The 23,993-nt window shown below is 38.6% G+C and overlaps 1 protein-coding gene across 6 annotated transcripts in view; it reads left to right on the forward strand.

The window, feature by feature from the left end:
• DROSHA (drosha ribonuclease III) overlaps window positions 1-23,993 on the forward strand; it is a 126,252-nt gene that overhangs the window by 68,797 nt on the left and 33,462 nt on the right. For all 6 annotated transcript variants that reach the window (XM_047853699.1, XM_047853728.1, XM_047853741.1 and 3 more), the window contains 5 exons: window positions 6,776-6,883; window positions 7,396-7,534; window positions 7,870-7,930; window positions 19,276-19,335; window positions 20,867-20,966. In XM_047853699.1, coding sequence (XP_047709655.1) covers window positions 6,776-6,883; window positions 7,396-7,534; window positions 7,870-7,930; window positions 19,276-19,335; window positions 20,867-20,966 — 468 coding nt within the window. The remainder of the gene's footprint in view (window positions 1-6,775; window positions 6,884-7,395; window positions 7,535-7,869; window positions 7,931-19,275; window positions 19,336-20,866; window positions 20,967-23,993) is intronic.

A 23,993-nucleotide genomic window follows, 5' to 3' on the forward strand; every position in this document is an offset into this window, starting at 1 on the left:
TATTTAAGGGTGCCTGGGTGGCTCAGTCAGTTAAGCATCCATCTGACTTTGACTCAGGTCATGATCTCATGGTTCTTGAGTTTGAGCCCTGCGTTGAGCTCTGTGCTGACCGCTGACGCCTGGAGCCTGGAGCCTGCTCTGGATTCTGTGTCTCCCTCTCTCTCTGCCCCTCCCCCTCTCACACTCTGTCTCTTTCTCTCTCACAAATAAATAAACATTAAAAAAAAATTGTAAGTGGATTATCCAAACATTTAATAGTTCTTTTAGAGAGTAAATTCTGTTCATAGAAATCTGACTTAATCAGACCAGTTTTTAATTGAAGAAATAAGTCTTTGAATTGGAATGTATTTCTCCCCAGTCGTATACCTTATTTTAAAAATTGAAGTATAGTGGACATAAAATTAAATTAGTTTCACGTATACAACATAGTGATTCAGCAACTGTATACATGATGAAATACCACAATAAGTGTATTACAGTATTATTGACAATATTCCCTATGGTATGCTTTTTACCTCTGTGACTTATTTATTTTATAACTGGAAGTTTGTAACTCTTAATCCCCTTTACCTATTTGTCCATTTTCCCAATCCCCTCCTGTTGGCAATCTCCAGTTTGTTTTCTATATTTATGAGTCTTTCTCTCTTTTGTTATTGTTTGTTCATTTGTTTTATTTTTTAGATTCTACATGTAAGTAAGTCATAAGGTTTTTTGCCTTTCTCTGTCTGGCTTATTTCACTTAGCATAGTACCTTCTGGGTCCATCCATGGTCTCTCTTTTGTGTGTAGCATTTTTAGTCACTAATGAATTATGAGCTTCCAAAGTGATATTTTAATTCTGTCTTTCTGCATTTATTAGTTAGAATACTTTAAAAAAGAATCTTTCCCTCATCAACTATTTGATATTCATACCAAAAAAAGTACTCATTTTTCTTTAATACACTAATAATAGTCCCAGGATAACAATATTAATGGCACCGATTATGGGAAGCAGTTGTTTGGGGGTATTCCTTTTTATCTGTGATTATCTACAGATATGACACAAGGCATGCACACACATTACTGTGGTTTAGTCACTTGTGCTTATATCACAAACTGGGTACACAGATTCATTTATTTCATTTGACTTTTGATTTAAAGTGTTTCTTTTAGAAAGTATTGTTTTGTAAATCTGTAAAATATTTTCCATGTTTCCAAACTCAGGTTTATAAAGCCAAGTCTGTTTTAAAAAAAATCTAACTTGTATCTCTTTCCTCTACTCCTTTCTTGCCACTCTGCACCCCTAAGGGTAGCCATCTTTTAGAAATGGTTTAATTTTTTCCTATAATATAAGAAAACACAGACACACGCGCGCGCACACGCACGCATACATTCTTTGTATGTTTGGCCTCCCTGCTGTCAAACTGTTTTTTGTTATGTGGTCCCTGTGAGCTCCATTTTCGTTGTTTGTTTGTTTGTTTTTTCTTTTTTTTCTTTTTACATCTCTTTGTATTCGGGAAGTTTCATAATTCTGTATGAATGGTTATCTTTTTATTAACACCTTTGTAGTCTAATGAAACTTCTCCCTCCCCTCCTATGTGTGTCCCATTGCCCATTATTGAAAATAAATGATTATTATTTCTTGTGCTTCTCTCTCTCATCCAGCACCTAATTTGAAGTGATTATCCTTTTTTTTAAAATGTTTATTTATTTTTCAGAGAGAGAGAGAGTGAGCACGAGCAGGGGAGGGGCAGAGAGAGAGGGAGACAGAATCCAAAGCAGTCTCTAGGCTCTGAGCTGTCAGCCCAGAGCCCAACATGGGGCTTGAACTCACAAACTGAGAACATGACCTGAGCTGAAGTCGAATGCCCAATTGAGCCACTCTGATGCCCTCAAGTGATTATCCTTTGCTGCAAGTTAGTATTTATGAGACACACAGCAGCCTCATCCCTACTCTTCATGGACTTCACGTTCTCCCCTCATTTTCTGATAGTTGTAGTAATCTGTTAGAGTATTAGGCATTTTCTATAATGTTGACTCACTTATTATCTGTAGTTAAAAATATATTTGAAGGTAATTGCTAGTTTATATGGCAGTGTCTATCCCCCTTGTTTTGATTGTCTGAGCTCCTTTCTGGCAGATTCCTTAAGAAGGGCTTATTGAAACAATTATCCTTAAGGTCCTGCATGTTCCTAACCCTTTGTCTTTAAATATAAAGGCCACTTAAACTAGATTTAAAATTTGTGAGTTACGTTTTCTTTTTTTAACATCTTAAATATGTTCTCTTTGTTATCTGGCGTGTAGCTCTGTTGTCAAAAGTGTGATAATATGAATTTTATAAGTGACTTGGCCCTTTTGTCCCAGTGCCTAAAGGATTTTTTTCCTTTAAAAACTAATAATAGCCATACTAGAATATGTCTCAGCTTTTTTGGTTAATTTTTTCAGATATGCTGTGTACCCTTCAGTATATACTTTCAAGTTGTCTTTTATCTCAAATGTTTTCTTGAATTACACATTTCATTATTCTGTCCTGTTGTATTGATTTTCTTTAAGGATTCATGTTATATGCACTTTGTACCTTCTTTGTTTATCTTCTGTATCATTTTCTTTTGAATCCTTCATTTCTTTTTGATTTTTTTATTTCTCTAAAATTTTGCCTTTTTCCATCTTTTATTTCTCAAAGGCACTATCCATTGGTTAATTTGCTGTTCATTCTCTTTCGTCTGTATTCTTAAAATGATTTTTTCCTTTTGTGTCTTTTCTCTGAGGTTTGTCACTGTTTTTCAAATCTTCCTTTCCTCCAGTCATTTCATTTCCGAATTAATGTAAATGTAATACTTATTTGTAGGGTTTTTTTTTAATAGCTTCCTTTGTTTTCTTAATTTTGTTTATCTTATTTTGAAATGTTAGGTTACGGCTTTCATCTGTTTTGTTGGCATGTTTTTCTGGCTTTATTTTTTAATTATCTGAGGAATCTTATTCTGTTCTTTCCATTTTCTGATAAAATCCTTGGATGGGGTATGATCATGATTTTGTATTGCTCTTCAAGTTAAATAATGTTAGATAAGTAAGTGAAATATTTTCTCATACTTTTAGGAGGGAGGTAGAAGTCAGATTAACTTTTCACGGTTAAAGAGCCCCTCCTGCTGCTTGTGCAAAGTGATAAAAGACATGGCTTCATAATATCTGAGACCTGCCCTCTCTGCTTTCCTCCCCTACTTTTATCTGGACTTTCTCTTTCTTTTGCCCTTTATTTTTCCTCTCTTGCTTAAATGTGCCTTTTACTCTCCGTACTTGCTTCACCATGGGACTTTATCCTCGAAGGGAACTTCGGTTTTTAATTTTGAGTATTTATAGGGCCTTAGCTGCTATGGCCCTTTACACTGTCCTCTTGTACTCACCTGGTAGATTGGAATCTGCAGAACCCTCTCCAGTTTTGGTCACAGTTTTATTTTTTTTATTTTAAAAAAATGTTTATTTTTGAGAGAGATGGAGACAGAGTGTAAGCAGGGGAGGAGCAGAGAGCGAGGAAGACACAGAATCCCAAGCAGGCTCTGGGCTGTGAGCTGTCAGCACAGAGCCTGATGTGGGGCTTGAACCCACAGACCATGAGATCATGACCTGAGCTGAAGTCATGAATGCTTAACCAACTGAGCCCCCCAGGTGCCCCACAAAGATTGATAATATAAAAAAGGGCACCTAGGTGGGTCAGTCGGTTGAATATCCAACTCTTGCTTTTGCCCTGGGTCATGATCCCAGGGTTGTGAGATTGAGCCCCCCGTCAGGCTCTGTGCTGAGTGTGGAGCCTGCTTAAGATTCTTTCTCTTTCTCCCTCTGCCCCTTTCCCCTGCTCATGCTTGCTCACTCCCTCTAAAATAAGTAAAATGAAAAAAAAAACAAAAACAAAAACAACTGAGCTAGAGATTTTAACAGTCTTATACATAATGTTGAGACTTTGTTGTCTAGGTTACAAGATGGGCATGGGTCATATATAGCTTTTAGTGATATTCACAAGAAACACTCATATCTGTAAAGATAAACTAGTATTATTTGGAGCAAGTTTAGAGGAAGTAGTGAAAGGAATCAGAGCTGTTTGACATGAGTAAAGGTTAAAGGAAATAAGACTTAGGTTAATGAAGAAAAGATGTGGAGACATTACCATTAAATGTTTTTTGTTTTTTGTTTTTTGTTTTTTTGTCCCCAGGGGTATAACTAGGTTTCAAGGGATAAACCGCCAAGAGATAGATTTAGATTAAATGTTGATAATAACTTTCTAATCACCAGAGTACTCTAAAGAGGGTGTTCTTTCCTTTTTAAAGAATTTTTTATTAGAGTGCCTTGGTGGCTCAGTCGGTTGAGCGACTGACTCTTGATATTGGCTCTGGTCATGATCTCATGGTCATGAGACCAAGAAGCTCCGCTTTGGGCTCTGTGCCAACAGCTTGGAACCTGCTTCGGATTCTCTCCCGAGTCTCTCTCTACCCCTCCCCTGCTCTTCCATTGCTCTCTCTCTCTCTCTCTCTCTCTCTCTCTCAAAATAAGTAAGTATTTAAAAAATTATTTTTTATTGTTTTTAATTTTTTTTAAAGTTTATTTGTTTATTTTGAGAGAGAGAGAGAGCACAAGCAGGGGAGGGGCATAGAGAGAGGGAGGGAGAGGGAGAGAGAGAGAGAGAGAGAGAGAGAGAAAGAAAGAAAGAAAGAAAGAAAGAAAGAAAGAAAGAAAGAAAGAGAAAGAGAAATCCAAGCAGGCTCTGTGCTATCAGCACAGAGCCCAATGCGGGACTTGAACTCATGAACCGTGAGATCATGACCTGAGCCAAGGTAGAGAGTCGAATGCTCATCTGACTGAGCCACCCAAGTCCATTCCGACCCAGCATTTTCTTTATTAAGTATAGTTGACATACAATGTTATGTTAGTTTTAGCTGCACAACATGGTGATTGAACAGTTCTATATATTACATAGTGGTCACTGTGATAAGTGTAGTCATGATCTGTCATCATATGTTATTACAACATTATCGACTGTATTCCCAATACTGTACTTTTCATCTCTGTGACTTATGTATTTATAACTGAAAGTTTATACCTTTTAATCTTTCACCCATCCTCCACCCCCTTTCCCTCTGGCAACCACCAGGGTGTTCTCTGTACTAATTTCATTTGTTCGTTTTGGTTTTTTTTTGTTTGTTTTGTTTTGGTTTTTTTAGATTCCATATAGAAGTGAGATCATATGGTATTTGTCTTTCTCTGAGTGATTTATTTCAGTTAGCATAATACCCTGCAGAGGGTGTCATTTTCTTGACAGGGGATGATCTCTTACTGGAGGTATTAAAAAAATAATTCATCAGTTTGAGTTTATACTTAAAGAAGATAGTTGCACTGTGTAGTCTTCATGACCCTTCTACCTTGAGTTTTTAGCATCAACTCCCTTGAGCTTTCTGCAATTTAAATGCCTGAAAAGTGATACCAGACATTGGTCACAATTTTGTTTCCCTATTACAATGTTCTTTAATGCAGCACTTAAACAGAACAACATGGAGGAAATGCCAATACTTCTGATCATAATGGCATATCTCTGGGAAGCCCTTGAGGGCAGAGAGTGTCTATCTTTTTTCTCTTCCACAACCCTAGTAATCCTTGCACATGGAGGTGCTCAATATGTATTTATTGAATTGAAATGGAAAAAAGGACTTCCTGTTGATTGGAGTTCCTAATTGGGAGCATTGATCTTTCCTTATAAGTTAATAATACAGGAGACTGATTTCTGCATTTTCAAGCAAATCCATTTTCATGTATTTTTAAACAATGCCATCTGAAAATACTTCAAAGAGTAAAATGATATAAAGCGTATGTCAGTCATTCTGTGGGCTGTGCCCATCCTCTAGGTTCTCATGAATAAGATGAATAAGAATGACTCCTTTCTCTCAAGTTCTAGGGAAATATTATTAAGAAAAAGAGAAGGCTATGCCTTTTATGAAATTATTTCCCAATAAGGCATCTTTAGCCAAGTGAGAAGTGATTGAAACCAAAGTAAAAGTTCCATGTCCTCAGGTGACTTACCTGTATTGGTGGTTTTATAAAAGTCATCCTCAGATTATTAGATCATTAAGTATTAAACCTAGAATGGCCCTTTGAGATCATCTGGCTGAGAAGTTCTTACCTGGAGGATAGTGATAGGCTTTTAGGGGTCTGTGAACCCATTAAAATTGCATACCTTTTTTTTACGTGTTTATGCACATAGGCATTTTTCTGGAGAAGCAGTCATTTTCCTTAGATTCTCAAAAAAGTCTTGACCTTGACAAAGTTTCAGAATTTGTAAGTCCTAATCCATTCTCTTGGAATTAAAGGCAGGAGGCCCAGAAATTCTGATGACTTGCTGAGATTACCCTGCTGTATCCTGTTGAGGCCGGGCTACTCCTACCTGAGTGAGGCTGAGAGGCCTTGTGCTGAGCATTTTTTTGTATTTGCTCATTTCATCCTTTTAACCACCACCCCCCCCCCCCCCCCCCCGGCAAAAAAAAAAAAAGTAGCTATACTGATTATTCCCATTCGGTAGGTGAGAAAACTGAGAGAGGGAGGTTAAATAACTCCCCTGTCAAGTCCCACAATTAATGAGTGACAGCAGGAATCAGACCGGGGCACTGTGATTCCTGAGACTACACCCTTCGTAACTATAGTCCACCACCCCTCATATGGGATTCGCAAAGATGCAATCTGGGATGGAAAATGGTTCTTGTTTGAAGCATTTTTATAAGTTTTTATAGAGTTAAACATATTGAAATTTTCTTTCCTAGCATGCAATGATGTTGCCTGTTTTGACCCATCATATCCGCTACCACCAATGCCTAATGCATCTGGACAAATTAATAGGATATACTTTCCAAGATCGTTGTCTGTTACAGGTAAGAATTACTCTCCTGTACATTCATAATGACAAAATAGGGGTAATTCATCTTGCAGGTTACAAACGGAACATTGAGATTCTCCGTTCTGGGAGATAATGAGGACGTTTAGAAACATAGCTCTCCATTACTCTGGTCTCTGGTTGCCACTTTTAAACGCTTTTTCTCACCTTTTTTTTTTTTGTTTTTTTTTTGACACTGTCTTTAAAGAAACAGGCTAAAATTTGCCTGTCAAACCTGAGTCCCTTCTTTCAGCCTTCCCTTCTCTATGGCTCTTCTTTTCAGGTGATGACTATCCTAGTTCTCCTTTGAAAGATGTGGATTTTTAGGTTTCTTTTCAGAAGAGGACTTGTACTAGAGCTCTGGTATAAGCTCTGACACTGGAAGAGAGAAGATGGAAAGATGAGGGCTTAAAATTTGACTGGAGACATAGATCTCTTTCCTGTTTCATTTGAAATGGTATAAAGATGGCACTTCTGAGTTAAACTAAATTTATTTCATTGAAATTTTAGCTGGCCATGACTCATCCAAGTCATCACTTAAATTTCGGAATGAATCCTGATCATGCCAGGAATTCTTTATCTAACTGTGGAATTCGGCAGCCCAAGTATGGAGATAGAAAAGTTCATCACATGCACATGCGGAAAAAAGGTATGTTTGGATTCTACCATTGTATTTTGGCCTGTGTTCTCTATTGTAAACTAAATCCTCATGATATGACTGTTTTATACTCTCATTCCTTACTGCTTTATGACCCATATATAACAGCATTCACTTTGAGCATTATTATAACGATGGATAAAATTTTTAGAAAAATTTGTTGCTCCCTTTCAAGTGCTTCAAGTAACTTTAGTTGATCACACTTGTAGACATGCAGATATTAAACCTTTTGAAATCAAATTGGGGTAAAATAGATAATTATCTATCTGTCATATCATGATCCTAGAATGCTTCTAACAGTATTTATTTGTGTATTTTTTTAATAGGAATTAACACCTTAATAAATATTATGTCACGTCTTGGACAAGATGATCCAACTCCCTCAAGGTAAAGTAACTTTTCTTAATAACAGCCTTATTGAGATATAATTCACATACCATATAATTCACCCATTTAAAGTATACAATTCAGTGGTTTTTAGAATGTTTACACAATGGTGCAACACTACTTAATTTTAGAATGTTTTCAGCACCCCAAAAAGAAACCCCATACTTCCTGTTTCCCCTCAGCCTGCCCATCCCTAGGCAACCATATTTTGCTTTCAGTCTGCTTCCAATCTCTGGATTTGCCTATTCTGAACATTTCATGTAAATGGTATCATACAATGTGGTCCTTTGTGACTGGCCTCTTTTACTTAGCACAATGTTTTCAAGATTTATTCATGTTATAGTATGTGTTAGTGCTTTGTTTCATTTTATTGTCAAGTGATACTCCATGGTGTGGGTATGTCATGTTTTATTTATCGTTGATGGGTGTTTGGGTTGTTTCCACTTTTTGGCAATTATGAGTGATATTGCTGTGAATATTTGTGTACAGGTTTTTGTGTGGATATATATTTGATTTTCTTGGGTATATACCTAGGAGTGGAATTTCTGGGTCATATGGTAACTTTGTTTAACCTTTTAAGTAACTGCCAGACTGTTTTCCAAAGTGGCTACATTATTTTATATTCTCAGAAGCAGTATATAGTAGGTTCTGATTTCTTCACATCTTTCCCAACATTTGTGAATCTAGCCATCTTAGTAGGTAGGAAGTATTACCTCATTTGTGGTTTTGTTTGTATTTCCCTGATGGCTAATGATGTTGTGTATCTTTTCATGTGCTTAATTGGCCATTTGTATATCTTACCTAAGAGAACTATCTGTTGGGAACCTTTTCCTGTGTTTAATTGGGTTATTTTAAGTTATTGATTTAGAATCATTTTCATATATTCCAGATATAAGTCTCATCAGATGCAAATTTGCGAAAATTTTTTCTCATCCTAAGGATTGTTTCTTCATTCTTTTGAAGATGTCCTTCAAAGAAAAGTTTTGATGAAGTCCAATTTTTCTGTTACTTCTTGTATTGCTTATACTTTTGGTGTCATGTCTAAGAAGCGACTGCCTAATATGGAGTCACAGAGATTTACATCTTTTTTCTTTTAAGAGTTGTATAGTTTTTTTCTCTTACATTTAGATCTTTGGTCTATTTTAGAGTTAATTTTTGTGTGTGGCGTGGTGTAGGGGTCCAGCTGCAGTCTTTTGATGCGGATATCCAGCTGTGCCAGCATCATTTGTTGAAAATGCTAATCTTTCTCCACTAAATTTTCTTGACACCCTTGTTGATAATTAATTGATGGTATATGTGAGGATTCTTTTTGGACTCTCAGTTCTATTCTGTTGATCTTTATGTCTGTCCTTATGCTGGTACCACACTGTCTTGATAACTAACTTTATAGTAAGTTTTGAAAATAAGAAATGCAAGATCTCCAACTTTTTTTTCCTCTTCTTCTTCTTTCAAGTTTGTTTTGGCTATCCCAGACCCATTACATTTCCACATGAAATTTTGGATTAGCTTATCAATTTTTGCAAAGAAGCCAGCTAGGATTTTGGTAGTGATTGTATTGAATCTGTAGATCAGTTTGTGAATGATTACCATCTTAATATTAAGTTCTGATCCCTAAACATTATAAAAAAAATTTTTTTTATTTTGTAAAGTTTATTTATTTTGAGAGAGAGAGAGAGAGAGAGAGAGAGAGAGAGAGAGAGAATGGGGGAGGGGCAGAGAAAGAGAATCCTGTGCAGTGCAGAGTCCGATGTGGGGATTGAACCCACCAACTGTGAGATCATGACCAGAGCCAAAATCAAGAGTTGAATGCTTAACTGATTGAGCCACCCAAGCACCCCAAGTCATGTTTTTTTTTAAATACTAATATTATTGTGTTTTTATTTATTTATTTTTATAATATTTGTTTATTTTGAGCGACACAGTGAGCAGGGGGAGGGACAGAGAGAGAGAAGAGAGAGAATCCCAGACAGGCTCCACGCTATCAGTGAGCGCGGAGCCTGACAAGGGGCTTGATCTCAATGAACCATGAGAGTATGACCTGAACTGAGATCAAGAGTTGGACATTTAACCAACAAGCCACCCAGGTGCCCCCTAATTAAGTCATCTTTAATTAATTTAATTTACTTTATATTATAGTTTTAAGAGTACATTTTGTCTTTTGTTAAATTTATTCCTAAGTATTTTATTCTTTTTGATGCTATTATATATGGAATTGTTTTCTTAATTTCATTTTTGGATTGTTCATTGCCGTTGTAGACAAATAGAATCAGTTTTTGTATATTGATGTTGTATCTTGCAACCTTGATGAGCTCCTTTGTTAGCTATAATAGTTTTTTAGTGGATTGTGTAGTATTTTTTTGTGTATATGATCATATCACCTACAAGTAGAGATGGTTTTAGTTTTTCCGTTCCACTTTGGATGCCTTTTATTTCATTCTTTAAACATAGTTGCCCTGGCTAGAGCTTCCAGTATAGTGCTGAATAGAAGTGGTAAGAGTGGGTCCTTGTCTTCTTCCTAAAATCTTTAGGTGAAAGCATTTTTTTACTGTTGAGTCTGATGTTAGCTGTGGGTTTTTTGCAGATGTCTTTTTTTTTTTTTTTAATGTCTATTTATTTTTGAGAGAGAGAGACAGAGCATGAGTGGGGGAGGGACAGAGAGAGAGGGAGACACAGAATCAGAAGCAGGCTCCAGCCTCCAAGCTGTCAGCACAGAGCCTGACGCAGGGCTTGAACTCATGAGCTGTGAGATCATGACCTGAGCCAAAGTCAGATGCTCAACTGACTGAGCCACACAGGCGCCCCTGTAGATGTCTTTTAATCAGGCTGAGGAAATTTCTTTCTGTTCCTAGTTTGCTGAATGTTTTTATTACGAAAGTATGTAGAATTTTGTCAAATGTTCTTTTTGTTTTTTATTCATTTATTTTTTTGCTATTGAGATGATTTTTTTTTTATTTCATTTATTCTATTCATGTGGTATATTGTGTTCATTGATGTTGAACCAACCTTGCTTTCCTGGGATATATCTCACTTGATTATGATGTATAATCCTTTTTATATGCTACAAATTTAGTCTACTAGTATTGTTGGGGATTTTTATGTCTATAGTCATAAGAGTTATTGGTCTGTAGTTTTCCTTTTCTGTGATTTCTGGTTTTATTATTAGGATAATACTGGCCTTATATAATGGATTGGCAATTTTTATATGTTAATTCTCATTATTGTCTTTCTTGATTTTAAGAGATACTCTCATATATTAACATTCTTAATTTTGTGTGGCCTTAAGCCCCTGAAGAATCTGGAAAGGAAGTGGACTGGGTCTAAACTCATTAACACCCCTGGAAAACTAATGGAGGCAATTGCCTAATGGCTGAAGAGTCTCTGATGTTGCCCTCAGGAAGCTTATCTTTGTAAAACACAGTGGGTTATACTCTGAAAGCCAATAGAGATTGCTAGAGGGCAGATTTCTTTTTAAAATGGACAGTTGAGAAGTTAAATAGCCAGGCTTATCCCTCTTGGATCCAGACTTAAATGGATTAAAGGTGGGTAGAGCCGGGATAGAAGTGACAGGGTTGACCATTGCTGCAGCTCATAACTGGCTTCCACAGCCAAGAGCATGGCCAGCCATAGCTAGCATAACTTCCTTTTCTACCTCTTTCTTCATCTGTCACTTTTCTTTTTAAATTGGCTTGCCTTGAGTTGCTCTCTTTTGAAATTATCATAGACCATACTATCTTCCTCTTCAATCAAGAGGTGAAAAGAAAGGCAGGATGAAACTTTAAAATTTTCGTTTGAAGATGATCATACGCCTTACTATGGTATTCTGTGAGAGCCTAAGATCAGAAAAGAGCTGTCTAATTAAAAGAGCCCTTAATCACACCCTCAGGGACAGTGTGGCCATGGTTTCCTTTTACCCTGCTATATTGTAGAGTCTCCAGATGACCAGTTCTGTGTTTTAATAAGTGGAACCCTGAGTTCCCTGCGACCCCTTTGAAAAAGGCAAGGCTACACATGCCCTACACATGTACTTTACACTGATGAAAGCATGAGCTTAAATTATCTTTGTCTCATCTACCCCAACCATAGTTGTTGGTACGTAAATTGTCTCTGATAGCGTTGTTCAGACCTCACGATTTGTTTTCTTTTTTTCCGTCACAAAGAACAGGGCTTTCTTTCCGTGGCAGAAGGAATGATATCTGAGAAACCGCGTTCATTTTGAACTCAACCATGTTGAAAATGATAGAGAATAAACAGATATCATGTGTCCTTTGCTGCTTGTGTCGAGATCCTCCTGATTATTGCTTATTGCTGATGTGGGGTTGACCCCAGGTTTCTGTTCAGTAAGAGCCTCCTCGCTTCTTTGGTGGCAGTGTCTGCTACGGCTGGACTGTGGTTGTCCAGCAGTCTCCGCTGTGCATGGCTCTTCATACATGTTTAATCCAACAGACGTTTATCTAGTACCTTTTGAGTTTGAGGTAATTCGTAGGTATTTTGGAGGATTTAAAGGCAAGTGAGACAAAGCCCCCACTCACCAGAAGGTGTGACTACCTTAGGTGGGGTAAGAGTGCTATGAAGATAAATAACTTAATGTAAAAGATACTCTGCTAAGTGCTTCACTCAAGGTCAAAACAAAATATACATAGTCTGCTGTGGGGCTGAGGATAGCTCTGGTGGTTGTTTAGGGATTATAGGTCAGTCTTATATTATGCACTTGAATAATTGAGTTCACTTGAAATGATTTGCCCTCTCCTTTTATTTCTTAGTTTGCTATTTTAAAACGGGATGCAGTTGTCCCCGCTCCTTGGAAGTGTTTGTGTATCTTTAAAGTAAACCCTGTCGGGGCACCTGGGTGCTTCAGTCAGTTAAGTGTCTGACTCTTGGTTTCAGCTCAGGTCATGATCTCACAGTTTGTGGGTTCGAGCCCTGTGTTAGGCTGTCAGTGCAGAGCCGGCTTGGGATCTCTCTCCCTCTCTCTGCTCCTTCCCTACTCATTTTCTCTCTCTCTCTCTCTTTCAAAACAAATAAATTAATTTAAAAAAAACTATCAAATTGCAAGTGTCAGTGGTTGTATCTCCTCCCAAACAAGCTTGCTCAGAACCTCAAACTTGAGAAAGGAAAAAGAGAAGGAGTGAGGTACTAATGGAAATAGGAATGTGGAGGAGCAGGACAGGCAGAAGAGAAGGGTGAGAGGAGGGGCTTTTGATCGAATCCTTCTCCTGATCCTCCTGGAAACCGCTCCTCCCACCCCTGTCTATCCTGCACTGCAGTTAGTGACCACATTCTGCCACTTCTGCCCTCATACTGCCTCTGCATTCAGTCCCCTGGCTATTTCTGGAGCCTCACTTCTAGTATTTTTTTATGTCTGTTTATTTATTTTGAGAGAAAGAGAGCGAGCATGCACACAAGCAGGGGCAGGGGCAGAGAGAAGGGGAAGGGGAAAGAGAGAGAGAGAGAGAGAGAGAGAGAGAGAGAGAGAGAGAGAGAATGAATGAGAATGAATGAGAATATCCCGAGAGAGAGAGAGAGAGAGAGAGAGAGAGAGAGAGAGAATGAATGAGAATATCCCAAGCAGGCTCTGCACTGTCAGCACAGAGCCTGATGTGGGTCTTGATCTCATGAGTCATGAGATCATGACCTGAGCTGAAATCAAGAGGTGGACACTTAACTGAGCCACCCAGATGCCCGTCTCAATTCTAGTTTTTAGCTGTAACCTGCTTGAAAGCTTTTAATGAGATCTCATCACCTACTGGATAAGTCTGAACCTCCCCACCTGGCAATCCCAGCACCTGTGATCTGGCCCCAGGCCAGTGTTCCAGGTACACCTTTCTTTTCCCTGTGGCTACCTACACACCAGTAAGACTGAGGTACTTTACTGTGCTATCTGGTGTACCCTTTCCCTTCCCCAAACGCCAGCAGTCATTGTACAGCTCCCCCTGGAATGCCCTGGAACTCTGTGTGATGGGCTTGTTTACTGTAAGCATTTTGAAGGTCTGTGGTCATACCCTTTTTCTTTGTTGTTTTGTTTTGTTTTTGTTTTGTTTTGTTTTGTTTTGTTTTGTTTTGTTTTGTTTGCAACTAGTGCCTTGCATAGAGCAGAAGCTCAGTAAGTAAGTATTAAAGAAAGAATGCCATTCGTGATAATACTTTCCTCTCAGGTTATTTACTTGTTTACATTTCCCTAGAAGTAGGGAAACTTGATGTTAAGGGTCATGGTTAGAGCCATCAGTAGAGGTTTAAATGGCAGGTTAGTATCTTTTATAATAAACCTGATTTGACACCGGCTAAGATTTACAAAAAGGCATGAAGACTTAAATAAAAATATGTCTGTCTATCAAAACTATAAAATAATTAACTCTTATGATGGCATCATCTCATGTGAATATGCCACCCTTAATTTTTGAAGTGTCACTGTTTAACCACATAAATCTCAGTTGTATGATTATATTTAACTTCTGTAGATTGCAATGAAATGTTACCACAGAAAGGGTCTCTGAAAGATTAAACTTCAGGTGGCATTCAAGTAATCCATATATTATCAGTAAGACCTTTAGGAAAGAGGGGCGAGAAGACTGTTAATAGAAAAATAAGCTGCCATGGGGCCCTGGGTGGCTAAGTTGGTTGAGTGTCTGACTGGCTCAGGTCATGATCTCACGGTTTGGTTCGTGAGCTCAACCCCCACATTGGGCTCGCTGGTGTTCACGCAGAGCCCGCTTCAGATCCTCTATCCCTCTCTCCCGCTCTGTCCCTCCCGCTGTTTACGTTCTCTCAAAAATAAAAATGAGCTGCCTTGTTTTATTTTGTTTTTGATTTGTAGAGACAGGTATGGACTATTTATTAATGTCTCTGTGTTTAAAGAAGTGGTGGTAGTTAAAAAGTTTCAATCAATTATACCTAAGTATCTCGCATTAAAGACAGTAAAACATGCTTGAGTATATGTGAATTCTACTGAGTAGATTTTCTGTCTTAAATATTTCAAGTAAAATCCCAGAGATGCTTATCCTGGGATCCCTATGTCCAGTGAGTCTCAGATCTATTAGCTCTCTGACCTCCCTACTCCCTAAGTGTCCAGACAGATGTAATGAATAGAATTCCTGAATTGGGTGGAAGGTTCAGCTGATCTCTAGCACCCCTTCTTAGCTTCACTTTACCTGTCACTGGTTAAGGCCTGAAATGCAAAGGTGAGAAAATGTCCATACTGTTACTGTAGTAGTCACCCTTGGACTTGGCCCATCCCAAGATGGTTTTCCATGAAGTAAATGACACCTTAAAGGAATTACTGTTACAGGGAGACCGTTATGTTTTATAAAGTGCTTTGAATTCCTCAGGCCAAATGTGCTGTATAAATGATATACTTAGTCTAGATTTCATAATGCCTTTGCTGATTCAGTTCTCAAAAACAAATGGAGTGTTTATTGCTCAGTAAACATCTCCTCTTGGAACTAGTTAGCATTTATAAAGAGGGTGATTAAAGAGTGTAGAAACAATAGAAGAAGGAACAAAAGCTTGGCCTCTGCAGTCAAGTGACTAGCAGCTCGACGTGTCCATTTTTTTCTAGATAAACCGTTGAATTAGGAATTGTCCGTTACTATAATGAACTGAAGTGGTATTTAATCCCCATTTTTGTTTGTGACTCACGGCCAGCATTTAGTCACAGTGTAGACACAGAAAAACATACGCTGGATATGGGCAAATTATTTAGTAGATGGCAGACTCACTATTGAATAAACCTGTTTGAAACTGTGACCTTGTATTTTTAACACATTAAATAATAATAGTCTAACTTTGTGGTTATTAAAATCCTAGACATAGTTCTTGTCCTGAAAGTTTATAAAACAAATTAAAGTAAAATTTATGCCAATATGACTTCATTCAAATAGTATATGACTCAAAAGCAGCTATTATTCTTTGACCAGATGTCTTATTTTTTTCCTAGATGTCTCACTGTTTAATAAAGCATAAGACAATCCAAATATGGTTTGTCCGCACCCCAGGTGTGGTTTCTTACTTTCCATGTTAAGCAGATTTTCTGTACAGTGCTTTGAACTATTGGCAAAAAAAATAGTCTCCACCACAGAAAATGCTATTCTCATTTTACTGACTTTTGGAAGAGAATAGGGTAATACTAATTTCTTTCTTTATAAAAACTCAACATTTCTTTTTGCTGTTCCCATCATCTCTCAGGAGAACAGTTTATTAGGTTTCATGAAACTAAGTTAGCAAGAGGTCTTAGGCCTAGTTACCATGTTAACTAGGGCCTCTACTCCTTGATGCGCTATGAACGATGACAGACACTTTTGGAGTTTTGGTTTATTTGGAAAACAAAATCACAGTATCAAGTAGCTTTTAAAACATACTTTTAAAATATAATGTTTACTTATTCTTGGCTAATGGATTAGCAACAAAGTCTTCTAAAATCTAATACAAAGTAGGTAAGACTGAGGAAAATATGTTTGAGGGCTTTTTTTCTTTTCCTTTTCTTTCTTTCTCTTTCTTCTCTTTCTGTAAGCTGTTAGATTATGAATTCTTCATCATAGCTATAAATTGTTTATTTTTTCCCCCTGCATTTTCCATTATTGACTATTAACTGCTTTCCAGAATGCCCTTTTCACATAAATAAAGGACATATTGAAATGAAAGTTCAGAATCATATCTTTGTTGCTCATATCTTTCTAGTTTTCTCCTATTATGTTTATTTTTCCTTTAAAATTCTAAAATGTGGAGGAATGAAAAAAAATGTGGAGGCATGGTAGGGTGGAAGAATTAAATTATGAGATATGTGAGATAATATAAAATTGAACTCAAGTTACCAAGTAGGTGATTTGGTAGCCAGGAGTCATTTAATTTATAAATAACTATCTTAAAAAATTTTCCACATGTATGGAAACTATAGGGTGATTTTAAATATGGGAACTAGGGGTGCCTGGGTGGCTCAGTCAGTTAAGTGTGTGACTCTTGATTTTGGTTCAGGTCATGATCTCATGGTTGTGAGATCGAGCCCCGTGTTGGACTCCACACTGGACGTGGAGCCTGCTTAAGATCCTTTCTCCCTCCCCCCCTCCCCCCCCCCCATTTTCTCTGCCCCTCTCCCCTGCTCATGCTCAGGTACTTGCACTCCCACTCTCTCTCAAAAAATAAATAAACAGTAAATAAGGAAACTCAACTGGCATACATGAGGCAGTGAACAATAAAAGATAGTATATAATTTTGTTATAAATTGAGTGATAAATGCTTAAGTCACGTGGGGCTAGGGGTGCTCCCGGGAGCTCCAGTGATTCAGGCAGGCCCCCAGCTGACATTAAGAACAAGCAGGATTTGGGAGGGGTAACATGGAAGGGAGAAGCAGTGGTGTGTCTGGTCAACTTAGAGTCATGAATTGCTGTTGAAAGTAGATGAAACAGGTGGTTACTGTGGGACTAGATAAAGAATCGCCTTGAAAACCAGGCAGGTTTGGACTTGATAGTCAGCTATTGAATTTTTGAAGAAGATGAGGGTCAGTATCAGAAGATGAGGAGAACCCTGGAGTTAGGGAGGTGAGATCCTGCCCAGGCCCAGGTCTGTCCCCTTCATTGCTCAGGTCCCAGGGATTTGGTGTGCTCTCCTTTCCCTGTCACTGTTGTCACCATCCTTCCTGGCTTCCTTCTGTTATAATCCTCCAGACCCATAGTTTCTGTGTCTGCCGCTAGCCCTGAAACAGCAACCCGGGTTCTTCCCATAAGAGGCTTCAAACACACGTTAGTTTGCAGCCTACTCTAATCAGAACCGGGTTTGTCTTTTCTGTTTCACAGAGATGCTCCCCCCCCGCCCCCCACTCCAGTGGCTTTAACAGTGTCCTCAGCATCACATCCATGCTCTCTTTGCATCTTACCTGGATCCGTTTCTTTCTTGACGCTTGTTCTTGTTTGCTGAGGGATAACACTGGCCTCCTTTTCCGCCCACCTCCCCAACCAGTCCCCTCTCCTTTGCTGGTTTTTCTTCTGCTTGACCTCAAGTGTGGCCCTCCCCTGGGCTCAGTCCTGAGATCCTTTTTTGCTAGCTTAATTCTCTATATAGGTAGTATCATCCAGTTCCATCGCCCAAAATCCTGTCTAAACATTGACCACTCCTAAAGATTTATTACCAGCTTTGTTCTTGCCCGTGAACAGTAGGATCATAGATACTGGATTTCTCCATTTGGATGTTTCGTGGACATTTCAAAGTAAACATTCTTCAAATGCACCTCCTGCTTCTGCCCAAACCTGTTCCTTTTGGTCCTTCCCTCACAGTAAATGGCACCACCTTTCACCCAGCTATGGAAGCCAAAATCTAGGTATTGACCTTCATTCTTTTCTTTTCTCGTCTTCCCCACCATTTCCTCCCAGCTTGAGCCTCCATCATGTCTCACCAGACAGCCACAGTACCCCTCTCAGTGCTTGTCACCCTGCACGCTGTCTTCACACAGCAGCCAGAGTGGCCTTTTAAAAACCTGAACCAGATCGTGTCACATCTCTGCTCAGCCAAAGGTAGCGATCTGCTTTAGCACTGAGGGAAGGTGGCTGTGCTGGACTTTCTGAGAGGCAGACAGAGGTTTCCTGTGGACTACCTTCCCGGTCATTTCAGCCTTACACTTGGATATGAGGAACTTAGCCTGGGAGATGTGCCTTCATCACACAATGAAGGTGTAAATAAAGTGTGATATGCACTGAGGGGGGAGTATTAATTTAGATGAGAGCCCTCGGGCAAGCATTCACAGAGAAACAACATTTGGTAGGCCTTGAGGAATGAGTAGGCTCAGTGCACAGGAGCGATGGTGGAAAGCTTTAGGGCATATGCCCTTTTCAGAGAGTACCACACAGTTTGGGGGCAGGAGCCCAAAACATAGGTGGGAGAGGATAGCAGTGGATACTGGGACTTGAAAAAATAGGTTAGGACTCTTTTGAAGGACTTTAGATGCTAAGTTAAATTTAGAGTTTGGACAATGGGAAGCTGTTCTTAGAACATTGTACCAAATCTTTTTCAGTGCTCAGTTCTAACTCATTAGAGTGCATTTTCCTTTCTCTTACCCACCTTTTAGCAGTGTGGAAAGATTCACAGTTGTTAGGGTGATAACTCCTGACTTTAAATCTGATTCCCAGGGGAAGGAAGCCCTCAGGTAGGAAGGCCTTAAGTACAGAGTACGATAGAATGCCCCCTCCCTTACCCAGTAGGTGTGCCATACTTTGACTAAGATGGTGGTCAGTGCTTTTGATTATGAAGAATAAGGTAGAGTGTTTCAATTACAAAAGGAGCTCTCATGTGTCTTTTCTTTGAGAAGAGAGGGAGGGAATGTAGATGTTTGCTATTTTAAGTGATTTTTTAAAATTTTCCTACAGGATTAATCACAATGAAAGGTTGGAGTTCCTAGGTGATGCTGTTGTTGAATTTCTGACCAGGTAAGGAGGGTTTTCTGCTGTCCCCTAATAATTACATTTTATAGGTAACATACTTACTCTGTTACCCTCTTTGTAATTATCTAAATAAGGGATTGAAACACAATGTATTTTGTCTCTTCTGTACAGCTTGAAAGTTATATGTCTGTGGCTCTTGCCCTGATAACTTGTATGCACTGACGCTGTAATGCACAAGATGATAAGATGAAAGGCTAGTGTCTTTGTCCTGTCAAGTTTATGTTCAAGTTGCTACAACCACAAGAGATCCAGCTTGTCTTGGTCTCGATGCTTCAGAGCTTATATTCAATTTGTAGAGAAGGGGATGATATTTTAAAATGTCATTTCATTTTCTAGGATTTGTCTTTAATCCATTTCTCATTCTTTCTGATCTCAAGGGAAGTAATTTTAATGACGAGATTTTGGTATGCATATGTGTGTGCGTGCATGTGTGTATTTGTATGTATTTTCTCTCCAGAAGTGTGTTTGTGTCCTTAATTCAGGGGTAGGGGTAGGAAAGCCCATAGGGTCTCTCTTTTATTTTATTTTTTTAATTTTTTTTCAACGTTTTTTTATTTATTTTTGGGACAGAGAGAGACAGAGCATGAATGGGGGAGGGGCAGAGAGAGAGGGAGACACAGAATCGGAAACAGGCTCCAGGCTCCGAGCCATCAGCCCAGAGCCTGATGCGGGGCTCGAACTCACAGACCGCGAGATCGTGACCTGGCTGAAGTTGGACGCTTAACCGACTGCGCCACCCAGGCGCCCCCCATAGGGTCTCTCTTTTAAAGGGAGACAACATGTACCTCTCTGGGAACTATCTTGAGCTATTTGTATTCTTTCTGGGTCATTTCTTTTCCCAAAAAGGACATAATGAGACAGAGGGGGCTCTTCTCCAAGCCTGTTCTCGCTGGACACAATAGGACTAAACAAGCTAGCTGCCCCAATCAACAGCAGATCCTAAAAACTGGGGTGAGATTTAGGAGCGGCAGTTGCTGATGGTGCAACTGTCCATGTGGCCTGCTTCCAAATCTCCATGCTTTCCATCAACCCCTTTGGCTTTCCTTGGGGCCAGTCTTGGTTCTGTTCCTGTCCCTGTTGTATTTGTAAAGGATATGCCACCACTGCTGCCTGCTCGGGGCTTCCAGGCTCGTCTTCAGAGGCTACTCATAACTCAGCCCCAGCGAAGGTATTTGTTTCCAGGCCTGGTATCTGAGTGTCACATAAATTTGCTCTTAGCAGTCCATGACCAACCGCTCAGGTCTTTGTTGTCATCAGATTTGTCAGAGAAGTCTTTTAACACAAGTAGATGTGAAAATAGGAGTGAATGGTGCTGTTTGGGTTTTAGTACATTCAGATATACTGTGCTTCCTATTTAACTTTCATAGACTTTTAATCAAACCCTTCAGTTTGGTTCAACACAGCTGATACCTGTTGTGCAGATATTGTGTGCCAAGCCTGTTTTTGTAACTTGGAGCTACAGACAGAAGGTTGTGATGCATATTTATTTATGTACCTTTTTTTTTTTTTTTTGCAGTGTCCATTTGTACTACTTGTTTCCTAGTCTGGAAGAAGGAGGATTAGCAACTTACCGGACCGCCATTGTTCAGAATCAGCACCTTGCCATGTTAGCAAAGGTATGTCAAGCATCTGAAGCATTTGTGGTAAAGTCGGAAGTTTTCTTCTTCATTCCATGCATAATTTTGCATTTGAATAAGTAACTCTTTAGGGTATATTAAGAGTTTAATATTTTATAGACTGGGAAGGATTTTTTTTTGTTTGGGTTTTAAAGATTCAGTCTTATTAGTTCTGTTACCTTTGTGAGTTCACCAGCAACTAATGAACTCCATGGTGAAGTAACTTGATAACAGAAGAGGAAAAATTTGACAGATGTGCGTGAATAGAGTTAAACATTTGGGGAAAAAGAACAAGAACAGAGCAAAGAAATGAAATATTTTGTATCTTCCCTTTGTGTAAAATTTCTGTATGGCATTTGTTTTTAATTTACACTAATAAGCAGCGTTATAGCTTTGAATGAAATATGCCTGCCCATTTATACCCACAAGGGATACTTTCTAGATGTTTGAGAATTCCCAGATATCACAAATCCCAGTAATTAAGATTTAGGGTTTAGGTTGTCCAGCCAGCCACATTGACTTCATTGTTTGACTCTTTTCAGTTTAGATTCATGGTGGACATTTTACTTATTTACATTATCTTATCTGATCTTCCTGTCTCTATATGGTGTCTTAGGACAGTAAATTAGAGCAAACCAATTCAGGCGCTGGAATTGGCCACCAGGATTCCAGTCCACGCCCCTCTTACAAACAGTGGGGTGAGGGGGACCTAGGCAGGTTGTTGTCTCTCCTCCAAGCCTCTGCTCTCTCATCTGTAAAGTGGAGATGGCATCAGTGCCTGCCACTCAGGGTGGTTGTAAGAAAGGAAATTATTGTTTGAGTGGTTTTGTTTTTTTAAGTTTCTTTAGTTATTCTGAGAGAGAGAGAGAGAGAGAGAGAGAGAGAGAGAGAGAGGATGCCAAACAGGCTCCACACCATTAGTTGAGAGCCCTATGCAGGGCTCGAACTCACACCATGAGATCGTGACTTGAGCTGAAGTCGAACACTTAACCAACTGAGCCACCCAGGTGCCCCAAAATTATCGTTTGAGTTGGGAGAATTCACTTTGTAAAGTACTTGGCATAATCCTTGTTAGTAGTAATCACAGAAAGAGGTAAATAAATTAGTAGGAGTTTGTTGTTTTTATTGTTGCTACCACTGTTTTCATTATAAATTATGACATTTTAAAGACCTGTGTGTTTATTCAGTAGTAAGGGAAACTGTGCCTTTTAAATCTCCAAACACCAGTCAATGATTCACTGGAAAAACTTTTCTGAGTTTCCCTTGATTTTTGCTTTCTTTTTCTTTTTTTTCTTCATTTTATAGAAAAGACTGGATTAAACCCATCCTGGTTCTTAATTTGATCTTGCTAAGGCATTTAGTATATTCAAAATGGTTAATTTTAGCCTCTGGTTTTTATGTTAACAAGAGTGTATTCTTTAATTTTATGTAACAACATCATCATAATGATGGCATTTGAGAATGCAAGTAATGACACATTAATGAAAAACTATAGGCGACATGTATGCCAACTTGGTTTTAGGAGCTTCACAATGAGTGAAATTCTACAACCCTACGTACAACTACTTCAATGTTACGTTGCTTTAATTGTCAAAATGTTTCCTGACAGGGCACATAAATGTCCACTGGAAATAAATGTTAATAAGTAGTTATCAATCCCCTCCCAATTTTTTTTTCAGTTTAAGATATAATGGATTGTTTTTCAAACAGTTGTAGGCAGGATATTTACAAAGTTTGAAAAATTGCCATAGCAGGAAAACAGAAACTGTTATGTGACACCTGGGGTATGTACAAACCCGTGAGTTAATTTTCCCAGTTTCTCCCTTCACTTTTCTGTATGATCTTCTTCCACCCCAAGTACTGACACTCCCATAGCATTCAACATTCATCTCCAGCAGAAGGCAGTGGTGGCCTTGCCCTCTGTCTAGACCAGTGGTTTGAACCATTTGGGAGGGAAGTACTTGACAGAGGATTGCTGAGAATCTCTGAGAATCTAATGAAAGCTCAGGTCAGCTCTCCACAGACAGATGAACTTTTAACACAAGCACCAGTTGAACACCACTCTCCTTTTTAAAAGTTCCACTAATGCCTACGGGAAAAAGTAAAGGTGTAGAGCAGGGATTATGAAAACTTGGAAAATTCATAGCATTCCAGAATACTTGTTTGTAATATAAAACATGACTTGCAGTCTATTCTCAAACAGGGCTCCAGAGATTAGCAGACAATTGGATTTTCCCAGTGAAGTTGTGCAACAGATGAAATTTACATATTCTAGCATAAGCTCTTGCACTTAGGGATCAATTTTTTAAAAGATGTGTTTTCTGCTGTTGCATTTGTGGTAGTCGAAACTCATTTGAATATATTTTGTACTCATGAATTCGTAGCAGTACAGAATACTGATAGCACATATGTCTGGTTTTTATTGTCTCTTTTTCCAGTGTAAATGGACATGGATATTAAAATACACTGAGACACACAAAATCTGAGTATCCTATTTGAGGACTGATAAGACTTCTATTGTCCTAGTTGGTTCATTAACTTGTGACTTGGTCCATATTACATAGCATGTTCTTGTTTAGTAAGAATTTATTGAACTGAATTATAGGGTAATGGAAACAGATTTATTGCATGCATATGCAATGTTTGTATTTTTCTCCTTTTATGGGAAGAATTGTGATTTCCATTTATTCAGTCTCAGGAGTTTTATTTTAAAAAATCATTCATACTGTGTCTAGTTCTAAAAGGACTTGATTTGTGTCTTATAATACAATAGGGTAAGAAATCAGTAGGACTTAACTCAAAATAAAGAGAAAATATGCAGGAAAATAAATGAAGCCAGAAGTGAAGTTACTATACACAGATATATTCATAAGTCCTACACAATTTCCAGATCTTGGCCACAAATTTGGGTCTAAACTTTTCTGAGGCCAAATTAAAAAAAAAAAAGAAGCATAATTCATTACAAACAATAGTCCAGGAGCCCTTAAGGTAAATCCAACCCCGTTGCTCAGATTTCACTGAGCCTTC

Source organism: Prionailurus viverrinus, chromosome A1, assembly GCF_022837055.1.
Source record: "Prionailurus viverrinus isolate Anna chromosome A1, UM_Priviv_1.0, whole genome shotgun sequence".
Lineage (NCBI taxonomy): Eukaryota > Metazoa > Chordata > Mammalia > Carnivora > Felidae > Prionailurus > Prionailurus viverrinus.